Source organism: Notolepis coatsorum (genome assembly GCF_963971535.1).
Source record: "Notolepis coatsorum genome assembly, chromosome: 8".
Classification (NCBI taxonomy): domain Eukaryota; kingdom Metazoa; phylum Chordata; class Actinopteri; order Aulopiformes; family Paralepididae; genus Notolepis; species Notolepis coatsorum.
Window position 1 is genome coordinate 13,708,366 of NC_140172.1, and position 21,744 is coordinate 13,730,109.

The 21,744-nt window shown below is 47.0% G+C and overlaps 1 protein-coding gene across 1 annotated transcript in view; it reads right to left on the reverse strand.

Annotated features, from left to right (window-relative positions):
• Positions 1–1,553: 1,553 nt before the first annotated feature.
• Positions 1,554–21,744, reverse strand: part of LOC311232921 (fibroblast growth factor 11-like) — a gene marked incomplete at both ends in the record, with an annotated part of 151,965 nt that continues 131,774 nt past the window's right edge. The window contains 2 exons of the mRNA XM_084319754.1: positions 1,554–1,756; positions 5,091–5,289. Coding sequence (XP_084175880.1) covers positions 1,554–1,756; positions 5,091–5,289 — 402 coding nt within the window. The remainder of the gene's footprint in view (positions 1,757–5,090; positions 5,290–21,744) is intronic.

The following is a 21,744-nucleotide window of genomic DNA, read 5'->3' on the forward strand; positions in this document are numbered from 1 at the left end:
CTCTGTCGCCATGGTTACGATGGGTGTTTGAGAAGAGGACCTCTGTCACCATGGTTACGGCTGTGTGTTTGAAGAGAGGGCCTCTGTCGCCATGGTTACGGACGGGTGTTTGAGAAGAGGGCCTCTATCACCATGGTTACGGACGGGTGTTTGAGAAGAGGGCCTCTATCACCATGGTTACGGACGGGTGTTTGAAGAGAGGGCCTCTATCACCATGGTTACGGACGGGTGTTTGAAGAGAGGGCCTCTATCACCATGGTTACAGATGGGTGTTTGAAGAGAGGGCCTCTATCACCATGGTTACAGATGGGTGTTTGAGAAGAGGGCCTCTATCACCATGGTTACGGATGGGTGTTTGAAGAGAGGGCCTCTGTCACCATGGTTACGGACGGGTGTTTGAGAAGAGGGCCTCTATCACCATGGTTACGGACGGGTGTTTGAAGAGAGGGCCTCTGTCGCCATGGTTACGGACGGGTGTTTGAAGAGAGGGCCTCTGTCGCCATGGTTACGATGAGTTGTGATGGTGGAGTAGATGGTGGAGAGAGATGGTGGAAAGGACATGACGTATGAGAACAGCAGAGCGACGGAGAAGATTAAACCACTGCAAGGTTCAGTCTACAGTCGTGCCAGGGGGAACAGAGTACGGTTAACCGAATACTACTCCTGTTTCAATGATCTGCTATGAGATGAACTGATCATATTCTTTTGGTTTGGGGCATTTGTTTCTTAAACTTTGCATGTACGGGACCCAAATGAGAATTTATGTTCTGGTCGTTGGACCCGGGCTCATTGAAATGTATCACAAACGTTACTCATGTTGTCATGTCGGGGGCCCGCCAGAAGAAGGGGCTGTGATCCATTTTTGGATCCCGGCCCTGTATTTTAATAAAGCGAGGTTGTGGAGCATGTGTACCGAACAAATTGAAACCACCAGCGCTTCAACAGACCAGCCACTGCCGCTGCTGCAGCCGGACAGGGTCTCTCTCCCTCGGCTCGGTCGGCCTCCTCGCGACACCAGCCTGGAACAACACAAGACGCCATCGTTTCTTCACTCACAGAATGCAGGGTATTTTCTGCGACAAATGGAGGAACAAATACAATGGCCACCGCGACCGTCGCAAAACCACGACTTTGCTCTGCAGAAGGTCTGCGTGCGAAGGACAAAGAAAAGCACACCGATGTGTGGAAACGTATTGCAAATGCAGAAAAAGTACCGCTCGCGGCCAGTAGGCGGCACAATTACACATCATCGCTTTAAGAAAGCAGGGTTTAGGGGAGAACCCTGCATGGGTCATACGGAGAGACAGAGAAGGAGAAGGGGGACTACTTGGTAGTGGAAGTGTGAGGAGAGAGATGGTGACGGTGCTGACACAGGCTCTCTCTCTCTCTCTCTCTCTCTCTCTCTCTCTGATCCCTCTTCCCTCAGCATCTTTGCAGTCAAGCGCACTTCTGGAATACTTCCTCTCAGCCGGCCCCAGTGCATGATGGGCGACTGAGTTCCCCCCCAGTGTCCCCCACTGCTGCTGCTGCTGCCCCCACTGCCGTCTCTTGTGCTACGAGGCGTCGGCCTTCGGTGCCTTCGGTGCCTTCGGTGTCTTCGGTGTCTTCGGGGTCTTCGGGGTCTTCGGGGTCTTCGGGGCCTCCTTCCTGCCGTTCTTCTTCAGGGGGGGCGAGTCCGACGTCTTAGCGGCCTTGCGCGGAGGACTCTGCTCGGTGGTGGCTAGCTCGTGGAGCGAGGGCTCCTTGTACATGGCGACTGGAAGAAAGAAGAAGAAGAAGAAGAAGAAGAAGAAGAAGAAGAAGAAGAAGAAGAAGAAGAAGAAGAAGAAGAAGAAGAAGAAGAAGAAGAAGAAGAAGAAGAAGAAGAAGAAGAAGAAGAAGAAGAAGAAGAAGAAGAAGAAGAAGAAGAAGAAGAAGAGAGAACGGTGGGTTTATAATAATAATCAGTGTTCCCCCTGGGATGTCTTTCAGGGGGGGTGGTAGGCCCCTGAGAGTTGTATGTTGTGTTGTTTTTAGATTTTTGGAGAAAGCATGGCACTTGAGACAAAACACACTATATCCTATATAATTGTATATGAATTCCTCTTGTTTCTTTGTTTACATACATTGCTTACAGCTCGTTATATTTAGTTTGATTGTGTTTTCTTTTTTTTGTGGCCATCTTGGTCTATATAACTTATTGTCAATGTCAAGTATACTATTATATACTTATTGTTTATGTGTCTTGTAAGCCCATATGGTCTGGGCATACACCTGTATGTAAGACAAGAACATTTTAAAGCTAGTGTTGTCGCGGGGCGCGCGTGGCGCGGAGACGTGGTGTCAACAGTGTCGTCATAGACGCGCGCAGTAAGGCGGTTGTTAGTATCAGAGCGTGTCTCTACACTGAGCTGAAATTAAACGATTGCACATAAATTAGGTAAATAAATATGAACAATATTTACAACACATAAATGTACTTATTTACATGTTCAAGTTTCATTAGTTGTCATACAGAAATACAGAATACTTTTGCATGAAATGCTTCTTTCTGTTTTGCTCCTGAGAGTGTGCTAGATAAAATAACAAGATAGTGTAAAATAAGTATAATATAAGTATAAAATAGAAAGTCAAGTACGTAATCAAGTGTAAACAAAACAAACATTTGCAATATACATATATACAGTATATTTACAGTATATACAATGCAGATACAGTACAGTAAAGAAATGGTGAGGTATAGCTTAGCTTGTGGTGCCACATTGTGGTGGTGAGGTGCAATGAGGTGCACTGAGGTATGATATTGATGTGCAGATCTCCTTACCAATAAATATAAAGTGTGTTGGTGTCTAAAGTGGGTAAAGTGGGTGCTACAGTGTGTTGTTTATTTAAGGGGAGACACTGCAGGTGAATAGGGTAAAAGAATTAACTAATAGATATCACAATGAAACTTCCCCAGTTGATTACTTATATTAAGACAAGACTTTTTTGTATTACAAGTTTTCTGAAATTGTATGTTTAAATATGCAAATGAGGCATTATCTACTTAAATATGCACTAATTTGCATATAATTCCAGGACAGAAATCTGAACATTGGATAGAGCCATTTTCAAAATTATAGTTTAATTTTGTTGACATATTAGAGCCAAAGGTTATTACAGAGGGGATTTTGGATATCTCTTTTTATCACTCCATAAATCAGAAAATACTCCATTCAGTAAATTTTTATGGTAAAATTCCATATTTCGCCATGTTTTTAGGAATAAAATGTGATATAAATCAGGGTATGAATGCGATATCAACAAACCCTTCTGTAAATACCTTCAGAACATAGATATGAATAGAACTGGAAGGTTTGGTGTATGTGAGTGCTACTGAAGTGGAGATTTCTGGCTCAGAGGAAAAACTCTTAAAACTCATTTTTGGGAAAACGCCTTCAAAGTTCTGTATTGTAAAATGCCATACTTTTTTTTTTAAACAGATATTTACAAACACAATACCTAATCAAACCATTAGTAATAGACAACCTAAACACATGCCTGATAACTGAATAATAATAATAATGATGTTATTGAACTGAACAGAACTACACACAGGCTACAAACAGTGTAGTACAGTGTATTACCCGCTAATAGGCAAAAAATATTTGAATAGATATCACTATGAAACTTTCCCAATTTGTTATGTACATATAAACTAAGAAAAAATATATTGCAAGTTTTCTGAAATTTATGTTTATATATGCAAATGAGGCACTTCCCCATTAAATATGTGCACATTTATGGATGCAATAAGGCAAAATGATGTAAAATAAACAACTAAATGTGTGTTATTGACGTTTTATTGTCACTAGTTTCATAGAAGACATGTTTAGGAAGCAAAATATAACAAAATCTCAAAATCAACAAAAAAAGTATATTTGACTATTCATCTGCAGTGTCTCGCCTTAAAGTGAGTGTGTGCGTGTGGATGTGTGTGCTGTGGGTGTATTTGATGGTTTGTCATTGAGCATCCTGATGGCCTGGGGATAGAAGCTCCTTCTGAGTCTCTCTGTGCTTGCCATGAGACTCTGGTATCGCTTGCCTGACTGCAACAGTTCAAAGAGGCAGTTGTTTGGGTAGCTGGGGTCTTTGATTATTTTCTTAGCCTTACCTATGCAGCACTTGTTGTAAATGTCTTGGAGAGTGGGAAGCCCCCCTCCAATTGTGCGTTCGGCTGAACGGGCCACTCTCTGTAGTCTGCTACGGTCAATTATATATACAGTAGTGACAACACACATTATGAACTATTTACAATACAGGGAGGCACATACAACACTCATAACTATTTACAACCAGTGTCAGAGCGAGCAAACTCAAGTTGTTCGGAAATTCTGAGGGCTCAGAGTGCACACTGGACGCTCTGACCAAGAGTCAGTTTATCAGAGCGGAGCAGATTTTCAGAGTAAATTTATTAACTCACCTTAACTAGGGCCCTATGAAATCCATTTTTATCTTTTCATGTTTTCGGATATGAAAAAAAAAATATATTACAAAAACATATTTCTATTTATTTATTTATTTATTTATTTATTTATTATTATATATATTTTTCTAAGCTTTCAGGAGGGCGGGGGGTCCCGTTGGCAGGACGGGCCGCCCCTTCAAGGCAATGGTAGGAGAAACACTACTACTACTAATAATAATAATAATAATAATAACCTTTATTTACCCAGGGTAGGTCCTGAGCACGAATGCTCTTTTTCAGTAGCACCCTGCTTCAAACTCACACTGCTCCAACCTGGGAGTGGCCAAGAACAACCACAGTCGGACACCGTTGGCACACTGAGCAACTCGGGGTTAAGTGCCTTGCTCAAGGGCACTTCAGCGGTTGGTGTTAAGGGTATGGGAGAGAGTTATTCATTCACTTCCACAGCCCAGATTTTTCCTGCCGGTCTGGGGGATCGAACCGGCGACCTTCCGGTCACAAACCCGCTTCTCTAACCTTTAGGCCACCGCTGCCACCCGATAATATAACAATGAAGGAGGACTGAGAACCGGTACCAGGTACCATGACAACATGTGAATCTGAGTCGTGCAAGTGTTGATAGAAAAACAATAGAAACACAGACCCTCGATCACTCTTGGTAGAAAGTGGGCAGCTCCTTTGGTCTTCTTGACTCGGTTGCCCTTCATGACCTGTCCGTCGCGGTTGATACCGATATACCAGGAGCGTCCTGATTGGGTCTGGCGATAGAGCATGGAGGAGTACGTCACGTAGTAGTTCTCAAACACACTCTCCTTGAACTTACACTCCGGAGTGAAGTGCTCCTGAAAGGAGAGAGGAGGGGAGGAGAGGAGAGGGGGGGGGGGGAGAAGGGAGGAGAGGAGAGGGGAGGAGAGGGGAGAGGAGAGGGGGGGGGAGAAGGGAGGAGAGGAGAGGGGCAGAGAGGGGAGGAGAGGAGAGAGGAGGGGAGGAGAGGGGAGGATAGGGGAGGATAGGAGGAGAGAGGAAGAGGGGATGAGAGGGGAGGAGAGGAGAGCGGTGGAGAGGGGAGGAGAGGAGAGGAGAGGGGAGGGGAGGATAGAAGAAGGGAGGAGAGAGGAGGGGAGGAGAGGAGAGGAGAGAGGAAGAGGGGAGGAGAAGAGAAGGAGGAGAGGGGTGGAAAGGAGAGAAGAGAGGAAGAGAGGAGAGGGGCGGAGAGGGGAGGAGAGCAGAGAAGAGGGGAGGAGAGGAGAGAGGAAGAGAGAAGAGGGGAGGGAAGGAGAGCAGGTGCTACAATAAATGAACAAATAAAGGAAACCGAAAATAATGGAACATAGTATACGTATCATGAGGGAACTCTAATATTTAGCACCAAACAAACACATATGTAAGCATGCACACACACACACACACACACACACACACACACACACACACACACACACACACACACACACACACACACACACACACACACACACACACACACACACACACACACACACACACATGGTGCATTTAAAATTATAAACATGAAAGAATCCTATTTTCTTTGAAAGCATTAGTATCCTGGTCTATAGGGGGAGAGATCTGTAAAAACAGGGATCACATTAGCATCTCTGGTGTACTTAAGATAGTCCCTGCGGGAACACCTTACAGAAGAGACAGCAGGCTCACTCTGACATACACACACACACACCCCTAAATACATACATACATTCATACATTCATACATTCATACAATACATACAATACAATACATACATACATACATACATACATACATACATACATACATACATACATACATACATACATACATACATACATACATACATACATACATACATACATACATACATACATACATACATACATACATACATACATACATACATACATACATACATACATGCATACAATACATACATTCATACATACATACATACATACATACATACATACATACATACATACATACATACATACATACATACATACATACATACATACATACATACATACATACATACATACATACATACATACATACATACATACATACATACATATGAATAGCTATGACATGGACAGACTAGAGCTCAACCCCATCGCCTTTCATTTGTTCGTGGCTAACTGTCTGGAGCTCAGTATGAGGAACAGCATGGATTGTGCTGAGAAAGGTCTCTACCGATCAACATCCTCGTTGGTTAGTAAGAAACAGGGCTAGGGGTCCAGAAATCACGAACAATCCCTTTAAAGTACTGTGGTGTAAACCTGCACGTGACTGGATACACCGGAACACATTGTAAAACCAAGTTCGGCCATGTACAGAGAGATTCATCAAAATTGGGAGAATAATACCCATATATAAATCATGTGACAAAAATAGTATTAATAATTACCGTTGAATATCCGTATTACCAGCTCTATCCAAAGTCTATGAGAGAGTTGTGTACAATAGATTAAGCGAATACACCACCAAGCTAGATATACTCACCAATTCACAATACGGCTTCAGGAAAAAAAGAACTACAAACATGGCAATATTAGACCTAATAGAAAAAATACATGATGCCATTGATCAGGGTGATTGTGGGGTGGGCGTTTTCCTGGATCTATCAAAGGCTTTTGACACCATTGACTTCACCATTCTACTTGGGAAACTACACCATTATGGCATAAGGGGTCTGGCTCTCAACTGGTTCAGTAGCTATTTACATGGTAGGCAACAGTACGTCGATATAAAAAATCACAAATCAATAAAAATGGACATCAAATATGGGGTCCCCCAGGGGTCAATTCTAGGGCCTTTACTATTTATTCTCTATATAAATGACTTTGTCAACTCATCTGTACTTCTGCACAAAGTTATATTCGCTGATGACACTAATTTGTTTCTGTCACATAAAAATCCACTCAAGCTACAAGATCTACTCAATACAGAACTACAAAAAGTGGACACCTGGTTCAAATGCAACAAGTTATCACTAAATCTCAGCAAAACAAACTTTATTGTTTTCCACTCAAATCGGATGCACACACATCACATGTGCATAAAAATAAATGGAAAGGAGCTGTCAAGAGTGGCGTCCACAAAATTCCTGGGGGTCATCATCGATGAGTCACTCAACTTCAAATGCCACATAAAATACCTACAAACAAAACTGTCCAAATATGTTGGCTTATTCTGCAAAATACGTCACTTTCTTCCCTTGCCTGCCCTTCTCACTTTATACAAAACCCTGTTTGAACCCCTCATTAATTACTGTAACGTCATATGGTGCAACACATACCCCAGCCATCTCAAAAAACTAGAAAGCCTACAAAAGAGGGTACTACGAGTGCTGTCATGGTCCGGGTATAGAGCGCCCTCGAAGCCTCTTTTCCATCGCTTTGGTCTCCTGAGGCTCACTGAATTTAACATTCATCAAAACGCATCAATTATGTATCAAGTTGTCAACAACATGAATCACAGACTGTCTGAGCTTGTCCCAGTCTGCCAACCACTACACATCCACAACACAAGAAACAAGCATCTTATATCTGGCAAGAGGAGAAGGCTAAATTGTGCTAGCCTAAGCATAGCATGCAGGGGTCCACAGATCTGGAACAAGCTTGATGAAAATCTAAAAATGACTAATACCTTTAAAACCTTTAAAAAATCAATGAAAGAGGAACTGCTAAAATCATATCTCTAATTAAAATTATAACTTAGGAATAAAATTGTCTGTATTATGTATCTCTGTTATATGTCAGTTAGTAGGTAGGTGTGTAAACCTACCCACGTTGTATTTTTTTGTTTTGTTTTTGTTTGTTTGTTATTGTTTATTTGTTATTGTTTTGTTTGTTCATATTCTGTTTGTATCTGTGTTCAGGCTCCCTCCAAAAGCTTTAAATAGCTTCTTGGGAGACCTGGCACATGCACACAATTTGCGACATGTTATCACATGAGGATACTCGCATGTAAAATGTATCGTGTGTGTGTGTGAATAAAAATTCAATTCAATTCAAAAAATTTGATTTGATTTGATTTGATTAAGGATCCCCATTAGCTGGTGCCATAGCAACCAGCTAGTCTTCCTGGGGTCCACACACACAAAACAGCATACGAAAACAATTATTATTGCAAACAAATTATTAAAAATCAGTACACACAATGCGTAATGAAACTAACAATTATGATAGCTACAATTACATTACAGTGTAAAACAAAAAATACTTTACAGTGTTAAAAACAATTTAAGATTATTTTAAAAAGTGAATCTACTGTAAATGCAGCAGAGGTTTTGATGCAGGTTATTCCAAAGAGTTAATGCTCTAAAAATAAAATATCTCCTTACAGCGTTGGTTTTAGGACCTGGCAATTCAAGCTGCCCACTACTGGAACTGGAACTACTGGAAGGATGCTCACTGACACTGACTCCATGTAACAACCCATCATCTACACTCACTGCACACACATCCACACGCACACACTCACTTTAAACACACACTCACCTTAACACTCACTTTACTCACTTTATATTGATCTATTATTAAAGAGATTTGCACCACATTCATACCTCATTTGCACCCTATCCCAAGTAGTGTACCTCTGCATTGTACCTCACACCGTTACTCATTTTACTCTGTATTGTATATTGTATATATGTATATTGACTTTACCTACTTTTTACTTCTTAATTTTTTTTTACTTACTTTATTTGTACTGTATGTAGCACACTCCCAGAGGCTCATAAGAAACAAGCATTTCATTATAAAGTATCCTGTATTTTGTTCTGACAAATAATAAACAAACTTGAAACTTGACCAGGGCCAGGGGTCAACCAGGGGTCAACCAGGGGTCAACCAGTCACTTGGCATTAGCCCCCCCCACCTGCAGCTCACCCCCCCCCCCCCCCCCCACCTGCAGCTTCCCCCCCCAACAGAAGCCCTACTGAACCCTGGGTAATGTTGGCCGGTGACAGTAATGCATAGCGACAGACATACATCTCTCTTGGTCGCCATCAGAGGCCTTCTCCTGTCAGAGAGCAGAGCCAATCTGTGGGATTGATTTAGCGAAAGCAGCAGGGCAGAAACGGCTGACTGGGGAGTCTGTCGGTGGGGGTGGGGGGACCCAGAAAGACGGAAGAGGGCCACGGGATGGCAACTAGACATAGAGGAGCTTTGATAAACATTAAAAAAGTTGATTGAGAAGGGGGGGGCATCATGTGGTGGCTCAGCACGTTCTCATCAATGTCTTGCGTTTGAATCTGGCTTGTGACTCTTTCTTGCACGCCATCCTCTCGTTCTCCACTCGTACTCCATTCTATAATAATAATAATAATAATAATAATAATAATAACTTTATTTGTATAGCACTTTTCATACAGAAGTTGCAGTTCAAAGTGCTTCACAACAGTAAAAAAAAAATACAGGCATAAGCGAGCATACAAAAGATAGAGAGGTAGCAAGGTGAGGTAAACCACAGTTAGGATCTAGCATCCCAATAGGCCTTATGATTCTGTCTAATCATGATGATGATGATGATGATGATGATGATGATGATGATGATGATGATAATGATGATAATGATGATAATGATGATGATAATATTCTCCCACACTATGCTCAACCAACCCCCCACCCACCGGCATCACATCACAGAGTTATTTAAAGATCCTCTGACGGGCTTGATATCCTCTGCTGTGCTAACACAAAGAGGGTGAAATCGATAGATGATCCTCCCTCATTCATTATTAATCAGGCCAGAGAGCAGGGGTGAGGTGAGGTGGGGTGAGGGCCAGGAAAGGAGGGAGATAGGGGGAAGGAGGTGGAAAGAGAGGGGGAGAGACAGGAGGAGAGAGGGGAAGATCACGGGGGAGGACAGGAGGAGAAGAGCCGGTTAGCATTAGATCAGCAGGCTGAATGAGTCGGAGCAAAACGACAAAACTAATACCGTCTTATCTCGCTGCAATGAGAAATGAAGCGGCTACACTGTAGCGTTAAATGCGCTTGCTAGCCGTGATATCGCTTTCACATCTGAACCGAAGCTTCATATCGTCGTAGCCTCTTCGAACAGAAATAGAAAAGCCTAGCGCTAACTGCGGTTAGTGTAGTGGACGCCAGGTGGCGTTAATGTTTGCTACTCAATATTTAGCGGACTTCAGCTGGACGCCATACTGATGAGTTCCTGCATTGTATGGTGTGTAAAAGCATTTGTACAAGACATGTGTAGCCTAAATAATGAATAGCAAACATTCTGTTATGGTTTGTAACCGACCCCAATCGCACAACACAAGACAGGTATGGTGGTTTGCCAAGAAACAGATATTTATTGTGAACAGGGAAAAAGGGCACTGTCCCTTTAAGGGAGAAAACACAAAACACTGGAATAACACAAGAGGGGAAGGTAAAGTGCCTTTAAGAGGCGGGCAGGAAAAGGGAACACAATGGGAAAGTAAGGGAACGCCTAAGGGAAGGTTAAGGGAACGCCTTGGGACAGAGGAACTAGAGACTAGGTAAACCAGGGACAAGGAGAACTAGGGAGAGAGGACTAGGGACTAGGAGAGCTAGGGATAGAGGACTAGGGACTAGGAGAACTAGGGACTGGTGGGAAAACATCTGGGCCGCTCTGCAGAACAGAGGAGAGGGTTAATATTCAAAGGGAACAAACAGAGCAGATGCAGAACAGTCCAAATAACAAAGTAACAAAGTAAATACTATCTTCGTGTGAACAAACACACAGTGGGAGATGAAATGTCCAAAATAATATCCACGAGAGAACAAAACAGAGTGGGAGATGAAATGTCCAAACTAATAACTAAGTGAGAACTAAAGGAGGCAATACGCTGGGTGAGTGACATCACAATCAAAACTCACCCAGGCGTATGCGTAATGGTGCAGGAACAGCAGCGGGACGAGGGCAAGGGGCATTACGCTGAGTGAGTGACATCACAATCAAAACTCACCCAGGCGTATGCGTAAAGGTACAGGGACAGCAGCGGGAACGGGGGCAAGAGGCATTACGCTGAGTGAGTGACATCACAATCAAAACTCACCCAGGCGTATGCGTAAAGGTACAGGGACAGCAGCGGGAACGGGGGCAAGAGGCATTACGCTGAGTGAGTGACATCACAATCAAAACTCACTCAGGCGTATGCGTAAAGGTACAGGGACAGCAGCGGGAACGGGGGCAAGGGCACTACGCTGGGTGAGTGACATCACAATCAAAACTCACCCAGGCGTATGCGTAATGGTAAGGGACAGCAGCGGGGCGAGGGCATCGCCACCGGGTGGCTGGCTGTCCGAGCCGAGGAACAGAGTGCTGGAACAGTGGCGGTGGCGAGGGTGTCGTCCACCGGGTAGCCGCTGTCGGAGCCGAGGAACAGAGTGCTGGAACAGTGGCGGTGGCGAGGGTGTCGTCCACCGGGTAGCCGCTGTCGGAGCCGAGGAACAGAGTACGCGCCACACCTTGGTGTGCGCGTCGGAACAGTGGCGGTGGCGAGGGTGTCGTCCACCGGGTAGCCGCTGTCGGAGCCGAGGAACAGAGTGCGCGCCACACCTTGGTGTGCGCGTCGGAACAGTGGCGGTGGCGAGGGTGTCGTCCACCGGGTAGCCGCTGTCGGAGCCGAGGAACAGAGTGCGCGCCACACCTTGGTGTGCGCGTCGGAACAGTGAGACGCCTCGGGGTGCGTCTGCGAGGAGGAGTGTGCCAAGCACGAGGATCCTTGGAAGATGCGCGTTGCGCGCTGGAGACTGGAGAGCGTGCCAAGCCCTTGAAGATGCGCGTTGCGCGCTGGAGACTGGAGAGCGTGCCAAGCCCTTGAAGATGCGCGTTGCGCGCTGGAGACTGGAGAGCGTGCCAAGCCCTTGAAGATGCGCGTTGCGCGCTGGTGACTGGAGAGCGTGCCAAGCCCTTGCAGATGCGCGTTGCGCGCTGGTGACTGGAGAGCGTGCCAAGCCCGAGGGTCCGGAAGATGCGCGTTGGTCTAGATGTGCGTCAGGACGAACAGCTGCGCTGGGGTCTGCAGTGGAACGCTGGGGTGCCTCCCGTGGAAGTTACAGGGAGCGCAGAACAGTCTCCTCCACAGGCTACGGCGACAGCAGACGAAGGCTTGAGCGCATCTGGCGCGCTGGTCTGGATGTGCGTCAGGACGAACAGCTGCGCTGGGGTCTGCAGTGGAACGCTGGGGTGCCTCCCGTGGAAGTTACAGGGAGCGCAGAACAGTCTCCTCCACAGGCTACGGCGACAGCAGACGAAGGCTTGAGCGCATCTGGCGCGCTGGTCTGGAGTGGAACACTGGAATACCTCCCGTAGAGGATTAGAGAGCGCAGTACAATGTCTCCCTCCAGGCAAACGGCGACAGGTGGCCAAAGCTTGCACCTCGTCTCACGCCGGAGATAACACAGCATAGGCAGACAGAGGATCTCCCGAAAGAGTCTAGATGTTTAGAGAATATGACTCGGCAAGTATACAACACGACCCCACCCCGAAACGAGGGGAAGAGCCCTGGTATTTAAAGCCCACAGGGGAACTAATTAGCCTGCCACCACAGGTGCGAGAGGTAATTGATAATAGTCCAGGTGTGGCCACTGAGAGTAAACGAGAGTAAAGAACGAGAGGGTGGGGGCTAGAGAGAGTGAGTGAGAAGGGAATTTCTAACAGTAGGCTAAAGAAACAGAGAAAGGTGGTGAGCAGCGGGCAAAACCTCACAGTACCCCCCCCTCAACGGGAGCCACCTGGCGACCCAAAACAAATACAGACAGAGTGGCAGGGGGCAAAACAAGAGGTACTGGCCAAGCCAGCAGGGGAAGCCACCACAAGAGTGGGGCTAGCAAAAGAAACAGGGTCGCCGAGGGGTAACTAGGGTAGCAGAGGGGCAACTGGTCTAGAGGAACTGGGTCTAGAGAACTAGTCTAGCGAACTGGGCAAGAGAACTGGTCTAGAGAACTGGTTTAGAGAACTGGTCTAGAGAACTGGTCTAGAGGAACTGGTCAAGAGGAACTGGGTCTAGAGAACTGGTCTAGAGCAATTGGTCTAGAGGAACTGAGGGGCAAGCAGGGTAGCTAAGGGGTAACCATGGAAGCACCGGGAAAGGGCTAGCAGAGGGAAGGTTAGCTGCCAGGGCACTGATAGCTACAGGGCCTATGCTAGCTGTACTGCTACATCAACATAGAGGCTGCGCAAGCTGCCGGAGCCAGGCTAGCAGAGGGAAAGGGTAGCTGCCAGGGCACTGATAGCTACAGGGCCTATGCTAGCTGTACTGCTACATCAACATAGAGGCTGCGCTAGCTGCCGGAGCTAGGCTGGCAGACAGGGCTGGACCAGCATGAGAGCACAAGCTAGCTGGAAGGACAGTCCTAGCTGTGTGAGATAAACTGACCTTGCTAGCTGAAAGGGCAGTCCTAGCAGTGGGAAAAACTACACAAAAAAGTGGAGGCCATGCAGAGGGACCGGGTTAGCTGCTTGGGCCTGGCTAGCTACAGGGCCTATGCCAGCTGCAAGGCTGCATTAACATAGAGGCTGTGCTAACAGCCGGGGCCAAGCTAGCAGACCGGGGCCATGCAGAGGGAAACTGGGTTAGCTGCCAGGGCATGGCTAGCTACAGGGCCCATGCCAGCAGCAAGGGCTGCATAAACATAGAGGCTGTGCTAGCAGCCGGGGCTAAGCTAGCAGACAGGGGCTCTGCTGAGGGACTGGGTTAGCTGCCAGGGCATGGCTAGCTACAGGGGGGTCAAACAGGGCAAAACGGGAAGCAAACAGGGGAGCTAACCGGGGAGACTAACAAGCTAAACAGGGGAGTAACAGGCTAACAAGGGAGCTAAACAGGACTAACAAGGAAGCTAAACTGGGCTAACAGGGAAGCTAACAGGGCTAACAGGGGAGCTAGAGGGAACAAGAAAAAAAAAGGCAAACTCAACATACACAGTCTGTGCTGGCTGGGGTCGTAGACTTGGTGGGGTCGTACTGTTATGGTTTGTAACCGACCCCAATCGCACAACACAAGACAGGTATGGTGGTTTGCCAAGAAACAGATATTTATTGTGAACAGGGAAAAAGGGCACTGTCCCTTTAAGGGAGAAAACACAAAACACTGGAATAACACAAGAGGGGAAGGTAAAGTGCCTTTAAGAGGCGGGCAGGAAAAGGGAACACAATGGGAAAGTAAGGGAACGCCTAAGGGAAGGTTAAGGGAACGCCTTGGGACAGAGGAACTAGAGACTAGGTAAACCAGGGACAAGGAGAACTAGGGAGAGAGGACTAGGGACTAGGAGAGCTAGGGATAGAGGACTAGGGACTAGGAGAACTAGGGACTGGTGGGAAAACATCTGGGCCGCTCTGCAGAACAGAGGAGAGGGTTAATATTCAAAGGGAACAAACAGAGCAGATGCAGAACAGTCCAAATAACAAAGTAACAAAGTAAATACTATCTTCGTGTGAACAAACACACAGTGGGAGATGAAATGTCCAAAATAATATCCACGAGAGAACAAAACAGAGTGGGAGATGAAATGTCCAAACTAATAACTAAGTGAGAACTAAAGGAGGCAATACGCTGGGTGAGTGACATCACAATCAAAACTCACCCAGGCGTATGCGTAATGGTGCAGGAACAGCAGCGGGACGAGGGCAAGGGGCATTACGCTGAGTGAGTGACATCACAATCAAAACTCACCCAGGCGTATGCGTAAAGGTACAGGGACAGCAGCGGGAACGGGGGCAAGAGGCATTACGCTGAGTGAGTGACATCACAATCAAAACTCACCCAGGCGTATGCGTAAAGGTACAGGGACAGCAGCGGGAACGGGGGCAAGAGGCATTACGCTGAGTGAGTGACATCACAATCAAAACTCACTCAGGCGTATGCGTAAAGGTACAGGGACAGCAGCGGGAACGGGGGCAAGGGCACTACGCTGGGTGAGTGACATCACAATCAAAACTCACCCAGGCGTATGCGTAATGGTAAGGGACAGCAGCGGGGCGAGGGCATCGCCACCGGGTGGCTGGCTGTCCGAGCCGAGGAACAGAGTGCTGGAACAGTGGCGGTGGCGAGGGTGTCGTCCACCGGGTAGCCGCTGTCGGAGCCGAGGAACAGAGTGCTGGAACAGTGGCGGTGGCGAGGGTGTCGTCCACCGGGTAGCCGCTGTCGGAGCCGAGGAACAGAGTACGCGCCACACCTTGGTGTGCGCGTCGGAACAGTGGCGGTGGCGAGGGTGTCGTCCACCGGGTAGCCGCTGTCGGAGCCGAGGAACAGAGTGCGCGCCACACCTTGGTGTGCGCGTCGGAACAGTGGCGGTGGCGAGGGTGTCGTCCACCGGGTAGCCGCTGTCGGAGCCGAGGAACAGAGTGCGCGCCACACCTTGGTGTGCGCGTCGGAACAGTGAGACGCCTCGGGGTGCGTCTGCGAGGAGGAGTGTGCCAAGCACGAGGATCCTTGGAAGATGCGCGTTGCGCGCTGGAGACTGGAGAGCGTGCCAAGCCCTTGAAGATGCGCGTTGCGCGCTGGAGACTGGAGAGCGTGCCAAGCCCTTGAAGATGCGCGTTGCGCGCTGGAGACTGGAGAGCGTGCCAAGCCCTTGAAGATGCGCGTTGCGCGCTGGTGACTGGAGAGCGTGCCAAGCCCTTGCAGATGCGCGTTGCGCGCTGGTGACTGGAGAGCGTGCCAAGCCCGAGGGTCCGGAAGATGCGCGTTGGTCTAGATGTGCGTCAGGACGAACAGCTGCGCTGGGGTCTGCAGTGGAACGCTGGGGTGCCTCCCGTGGAAGTTACAGGGAGCGCAGAACAGTCTCCTCCACAGGCTACGGCGACAGCAGACGAAGGCTTGAGCGCATCTGGCGCGCTGGTCTGGATGTGCGTCAGGACGAACAGCTGCGCTGGGGTCTGCAGTGGAACGCTGGGGTGCCTCCCGTGGAAGTTACAGGGAGCGCAGAACAGTCTCCTCCACAGGCTACGGCGACAGCAGACGAAGGCTTGAGCGCATCTGGCGCGCTGGTCTGGAGTGGAACACTGGAATACCTCCCGTAGAGGATTAGAGAGCGCAGTACAATGTCTCCCTCCAGGCAAACGGCGACAGGTGGCCAAAGCTTGCACCTCGTCTCACGCCGGAGATAACACAGCATAGGCAGACAGAGGATCTCCCGAAAGAGTCTAGATGTTTAGAGAATATGACTCGGCAAGTATACAACACGACCCCACCCCGAAACGAGGGGAAGAGCCCTGGTATTTAAAGCCCACAGGGGAACTAATTAGCCTGCCACCACAGGTGCGAGAGGTAATTGATAATAGTCCAGGTGTGGCCACTGAGAGTAAACGAGAGTAAAGAACGAGAGGGTGGGGGCTAGAGAGAGTGAGTGAGAAGGGAATTTCTAACAGTAGGCTAAAGAAACAGAGAAAGGTGGTGAGCAGCGGGCAAAACCTCACACATTCACTGATTTCAGTAATGCTAATCGCAGTTAGCGCTGTAACGTTCATCCACTTCATCAACAGGGATGTGACACATGTTCCTGTGTGTTGGTGGTGAATAATATTATATCTTGGTTTCTTGGTGACAAAACAATTGTCAGATACATTTTTATCCCATTTATTTCCATGAATTTAATAAATTATTGTAATGGCTGAGCTAGGTGGCTTCATCAGTGAAATAATCGGCTCAGCGTGTGAGTGTAACCGGTCTCGTATTGCCATCTCTGCGTTGTGTGTTGAACTTGATGCCTTGAGGGAGATTCAAACCCGGGACGCCCGCACCGCGGCTGACATCACAGACCGCTATACCAATTAGTGAATTCACTGCTTGGTAACGTGTCTATGTGCCTCTGAAGGGGGAGTGAGTTCAACTTGCAGTACCGCTACGTGCCACAGTCACTTCACAACACTTGAAGTCCATCGTGACTGTGTGGATATTACTCACGATACCTCCGCTACAGTGAAATCCTCAGCTCTGATTTGTGAGGACAGACATACATACAGACAGAACAAAACTGTTACAGATGGCTTCAAGCTGCTCACGTCGTGGCTCTGTTGAGATAGCACAGGACATATCATCTAAAACCTGTTTCATGCTTGCGGTCAGCGTGGACAGCATGGTCCACAAAGTGATATTGGGCGATTGCATATCGATTTTTTTTAAACCACAGCACAGACCACGTTGCAATGATTGCTGTTGCTTCGGTGACAGAATGTGCACTCCGTTCTTTCAGCCGCTCTGACTGCAAGAAGAATGAAACGACCTGACATTCACAGAGTTTGCGCGAGCGCCGACAGCAAAGAACCATGAAAACGCTTTAAAGCCCATGCATTGGAACATTTTTAAATTGTTAACAATAACAGTTTGTGAGTTATCAAAAAGTGAGTATAGTCATCAGAATGTCAATAAGTAAAAAATAAATAAATAAACCGTCTATATGTTTGGACCACATAGGGGTCTTAAATATTTGAAAGACAGTTTTATATATTTATTCTAAGGTATCTACAAAGGTGCATTATCGGGTGGATGCTCAAAACTCATATGATGACCTGTGGGCCTGTGTAACCTTTAATAAGGCTGTGTCACTCGTCCATAAACCACTCTAAAGGGAGCTAGTTCGGCCTCCTCTTCTTGTGCCGGACTACAGCAATGAAGCAGCTTTAAAGGTCAGTGCACAGGTTAGCGTGGCAATTTCAGACGTGGTGAGTATTGAGCATGGGGTGTATAAGGTACATGTTCATCTTGGCTTGTGGCTCAGTTAGAAATGACCATTTAAGTTCCATGTGGATATTCTTGCTTCCAAGCTGCGGCAGAAAATTGGCTTCCTGTACAGAAATAGATCCAGCTTTCCTGTGATCAGTAGAAAGAGGATTGTTGAAGCTGTTTTCTTATCAATTTTGGACTATAGGTGATTTATAGGCATGCTGTGACTTCAACTCTTGAACCTCTGTGGACCTATCATTCTGCCCTTTAGATTTATTACTGGTGACAGATATGATATCCACCACTCTGTATCCTTTATGAAAAGGTTGGATGGCCTTCTCTGGTGGAAAGGCATAACTATCATTGTGGAGGTTCTTCCTTCTCTTGCTGTATTTAAAAATATGATCTCCTACTGCTGTGTGTGTCGACTTGTAACTGTTGATCTTTATCGTTTATTCGTATTTGTTGTCCCTATTTATTAGGGGTGTAGCGATGCATCGATTAATCGCCCTCATTGCGGTCACAGAGGCACTTCACTTAGCAAAAGCGAAAGGCCTCTCCTCTGTCCTGATTCTCCTAGATCTATCTGCAGCCTTCGACACAGTCAACCATCAGATCCTCCTCGCGGCCTTCGCAGGAATGGGAGTGGCTGGATCTGCGCTGACATGGCTGACATCATACCTCAACGACCGCTCCTACCAAGTGTCATGGAGAGGGACTCTGTCGGCCACCCGCCCCCTCCGGACGGGTGTCCCCCAGGGCTCGGTCCTAGGACCCCTTCTCTTCTCCCTCTACACTAAATCACTGGGTAACATTATCACGTCTCATGGCTTCTCATATCATTGTTATGCCGATGATACTCAACTCTTCCTCTCCTTCCCTCCCTCAGATATCCACGTCTCTGAGCGGATCTCGGCCTGTCTGTCCGACATCTCCGCCTGGATGACGACCAACCACCTCAAACTGAACCTAAGCAAAACAGAATTGCTCCACCTGCCGGCCAAATCCTCCCCCCTGACCGACCTCTCCATCACAGTCGAGAATGCAGCTGTGACCGCGTCCCCGACCGCCAAGAACCTTGGTGTTGTCCTCGACGACCAGTTGAACTTCTCTGCTCACATCGCAGCGACAACCAGAACCTGCAGATTCCTCCTGAGCAACGTCAGAAGGATACGCCCCTTCCTGACAAAAGAAGCCACCCAACTCCTCATCCAATCAACAGTCATCTCCCGCCTCGACTACTGCAACGCACTGCTAGCTGGCCTCCCGGCCACTGCCACCAAGCCTCTTCAACTCATTCAAAACGCAGCGGCCCGCCTGATATCAAACCTACCGAAGTCGGCCCATGTCACCCCACTTCTTAGGGACCTGCACTGGCTCCCCATTGCTGCACGTATCCGCTTCAAGGCCCTCGACCTAGCATACCGTGCAGCAAAGGGAACCGCTCCCGCCTACCTCCGGTCAATGGTCTCTAACTACACACCCTCAAGACCCCTACGCTCTGCATCTTCTGGCCGCCTCAGACCTACTCCTATCCAAGCTCCCGGAGGGTCATCAAAGAGAAGCCGCCTATTCTCAGTCCTTGCCCCACAATGGTGGAATGAACTACCCATCCCAGTTAGGACAGCCGAATCCCGTCCAATCTTTCGCCGTCGACTAAAGACTCACTTCTTCAACCATTATCTGAAATGATAAAAAAAAAAAAAAAAAAAAAAAAAAAATCTAACCCTGACTAACCTTACTGTCATGCACTTGTCCTAATAAACTAACCTACACTGTAACACGCAACACTTGATGAACATTGTTACTGAGCTGATAGAGTTGTACCCTTCTTGCTGTCTTGTCGTACAGAACTTGTAAGTCGCTTTGGATAAAAGCGTCAGCTAAATGACTAAATGTAAATGTAAATGTAATCGAAATGCATCGATTCTAATGTGTTCGATTCGATGCATCGATTTGAATATGTTAGAATTGATTATAATCGATATTAATTGAAATAAAAAAAATTCAAAAAAATGTATGTTATTTTTTGTGTGTGTATTGTTTTTATTGACCCATTCATCCATTCATGCTGAGTGAATCTGTTCCCCCAGCCACATTTGTGTATTCAAAACCTTTTGGGGAATTAACTGATAGAAAATGAATCGAAAATGAATCGAAAATGTATCGAATCGAATCGTGGTCAAATGAAGAGATTTCATGATGCATTGAATCGTTGCCTGAAGAATCGTAATCGAATCGAATCGTTCATGAGGTCGAATCGTTACCCCCCATACTATTTATGTGTGAATCTGCTGATAACTGTGTCTTGTTTTGTAAGCTCGTTGTTGCTGTAAATGAGGGTAACCTCAGTCTTACGAGTTGAAATAAAGGTTTGAAATTAAATGGAAAAACTACCATTGTTCTCTTCAATCGTTCCGGTCGCCTGCGTCTCTGTCACCGGCCTCCCTCTGAGGATAGCACTCACACCTCAAGCGAGAACTACCCTTCAGCTCGACCTCTGAACTGACTCCAATGATCAATGATCCCCCCCCACACACACACACACACACACACACTCCACCCCCCACCCCCCACCCCCTACCCTAAGTCCCAGTAATTACCATGCATAATCAATCCCCTGAAATCAGCCTGGTTGATAAACCCTCATTGATAAACCCTCATCTTCGAGCGTTTTCTTCTTTCCGCTGAACCCTTATCTCACAGCGATGTCTCTGAAGGCTCGGCCCTCTTTGTGCGAGAGAACAACATGGAACGGTGAAGCGAATGCAACGAGGGAATGAACCTGTCCTGCAGATAACCCTCTGTGTGCGCGACACCGCTCCACGATAACCTCCACACAATGCCAGCGTGCCAGTCCCACAGTAAAGTGATACAAACGCTTTGGTTTGTATCACCCCCCCCCCCCCCCCGTCTCTGTGACTCACCTTCGGATGACCTCCGGGGGCTCGCCGCCTCCTCGGAAACGAGCTCTAATCTCACCTCTTTGGGACCGGCTTCAGATGAATAATTGCTGAGGACGTATCGGGTGTGCCGCAGAGAGAGGTAGCCCCCCCCCCCCCCCCCCGCTTTTCTAAATGTGCATTTAATAATAATAATTAAAAAAAAATAATAATAATAAACTTTATTTGTAGAGCATCTTTCATACAAAAACTGCAGCTCAAAGTGCTTCACAACAGAGGCATAAAATGAGCACATCAAGTGCAGATATATGAAATCACAGTTTTTCACATTAGGATCCAACATCCCAACAGGCCACCTTGTTTATGGTTTGATTCAGTTTTAAATAGACAATAATAAAAAGAGTAAGATAGAATAGACAGAGTAAAATAGTGCAATAGTGCAGTGCTATAAAATAGTAGAATAGATAAAATTTTTTTTTTTTTACAGTGCAATAAAATACTTCTGGATTACTGTTCAACAGTTCATTGGGACACATTTGCATGTGGTGGTGGGGTGAGTAATGTGTGAGATGAAATAAAAACATCATGGTTCACTCGTGTGACTTGGGGCAGCCTCCTCTCCTTCTTCTGTGTCTCCGGTTAGAGTGCATACTAATGAGGGCCGACGAGGGAGGTAATATCTGGCGTTCCGTGCAGTGAATTCCGAGGACGGGGGGAGACCTTTTTATCATGCAGAGAGGTGTCC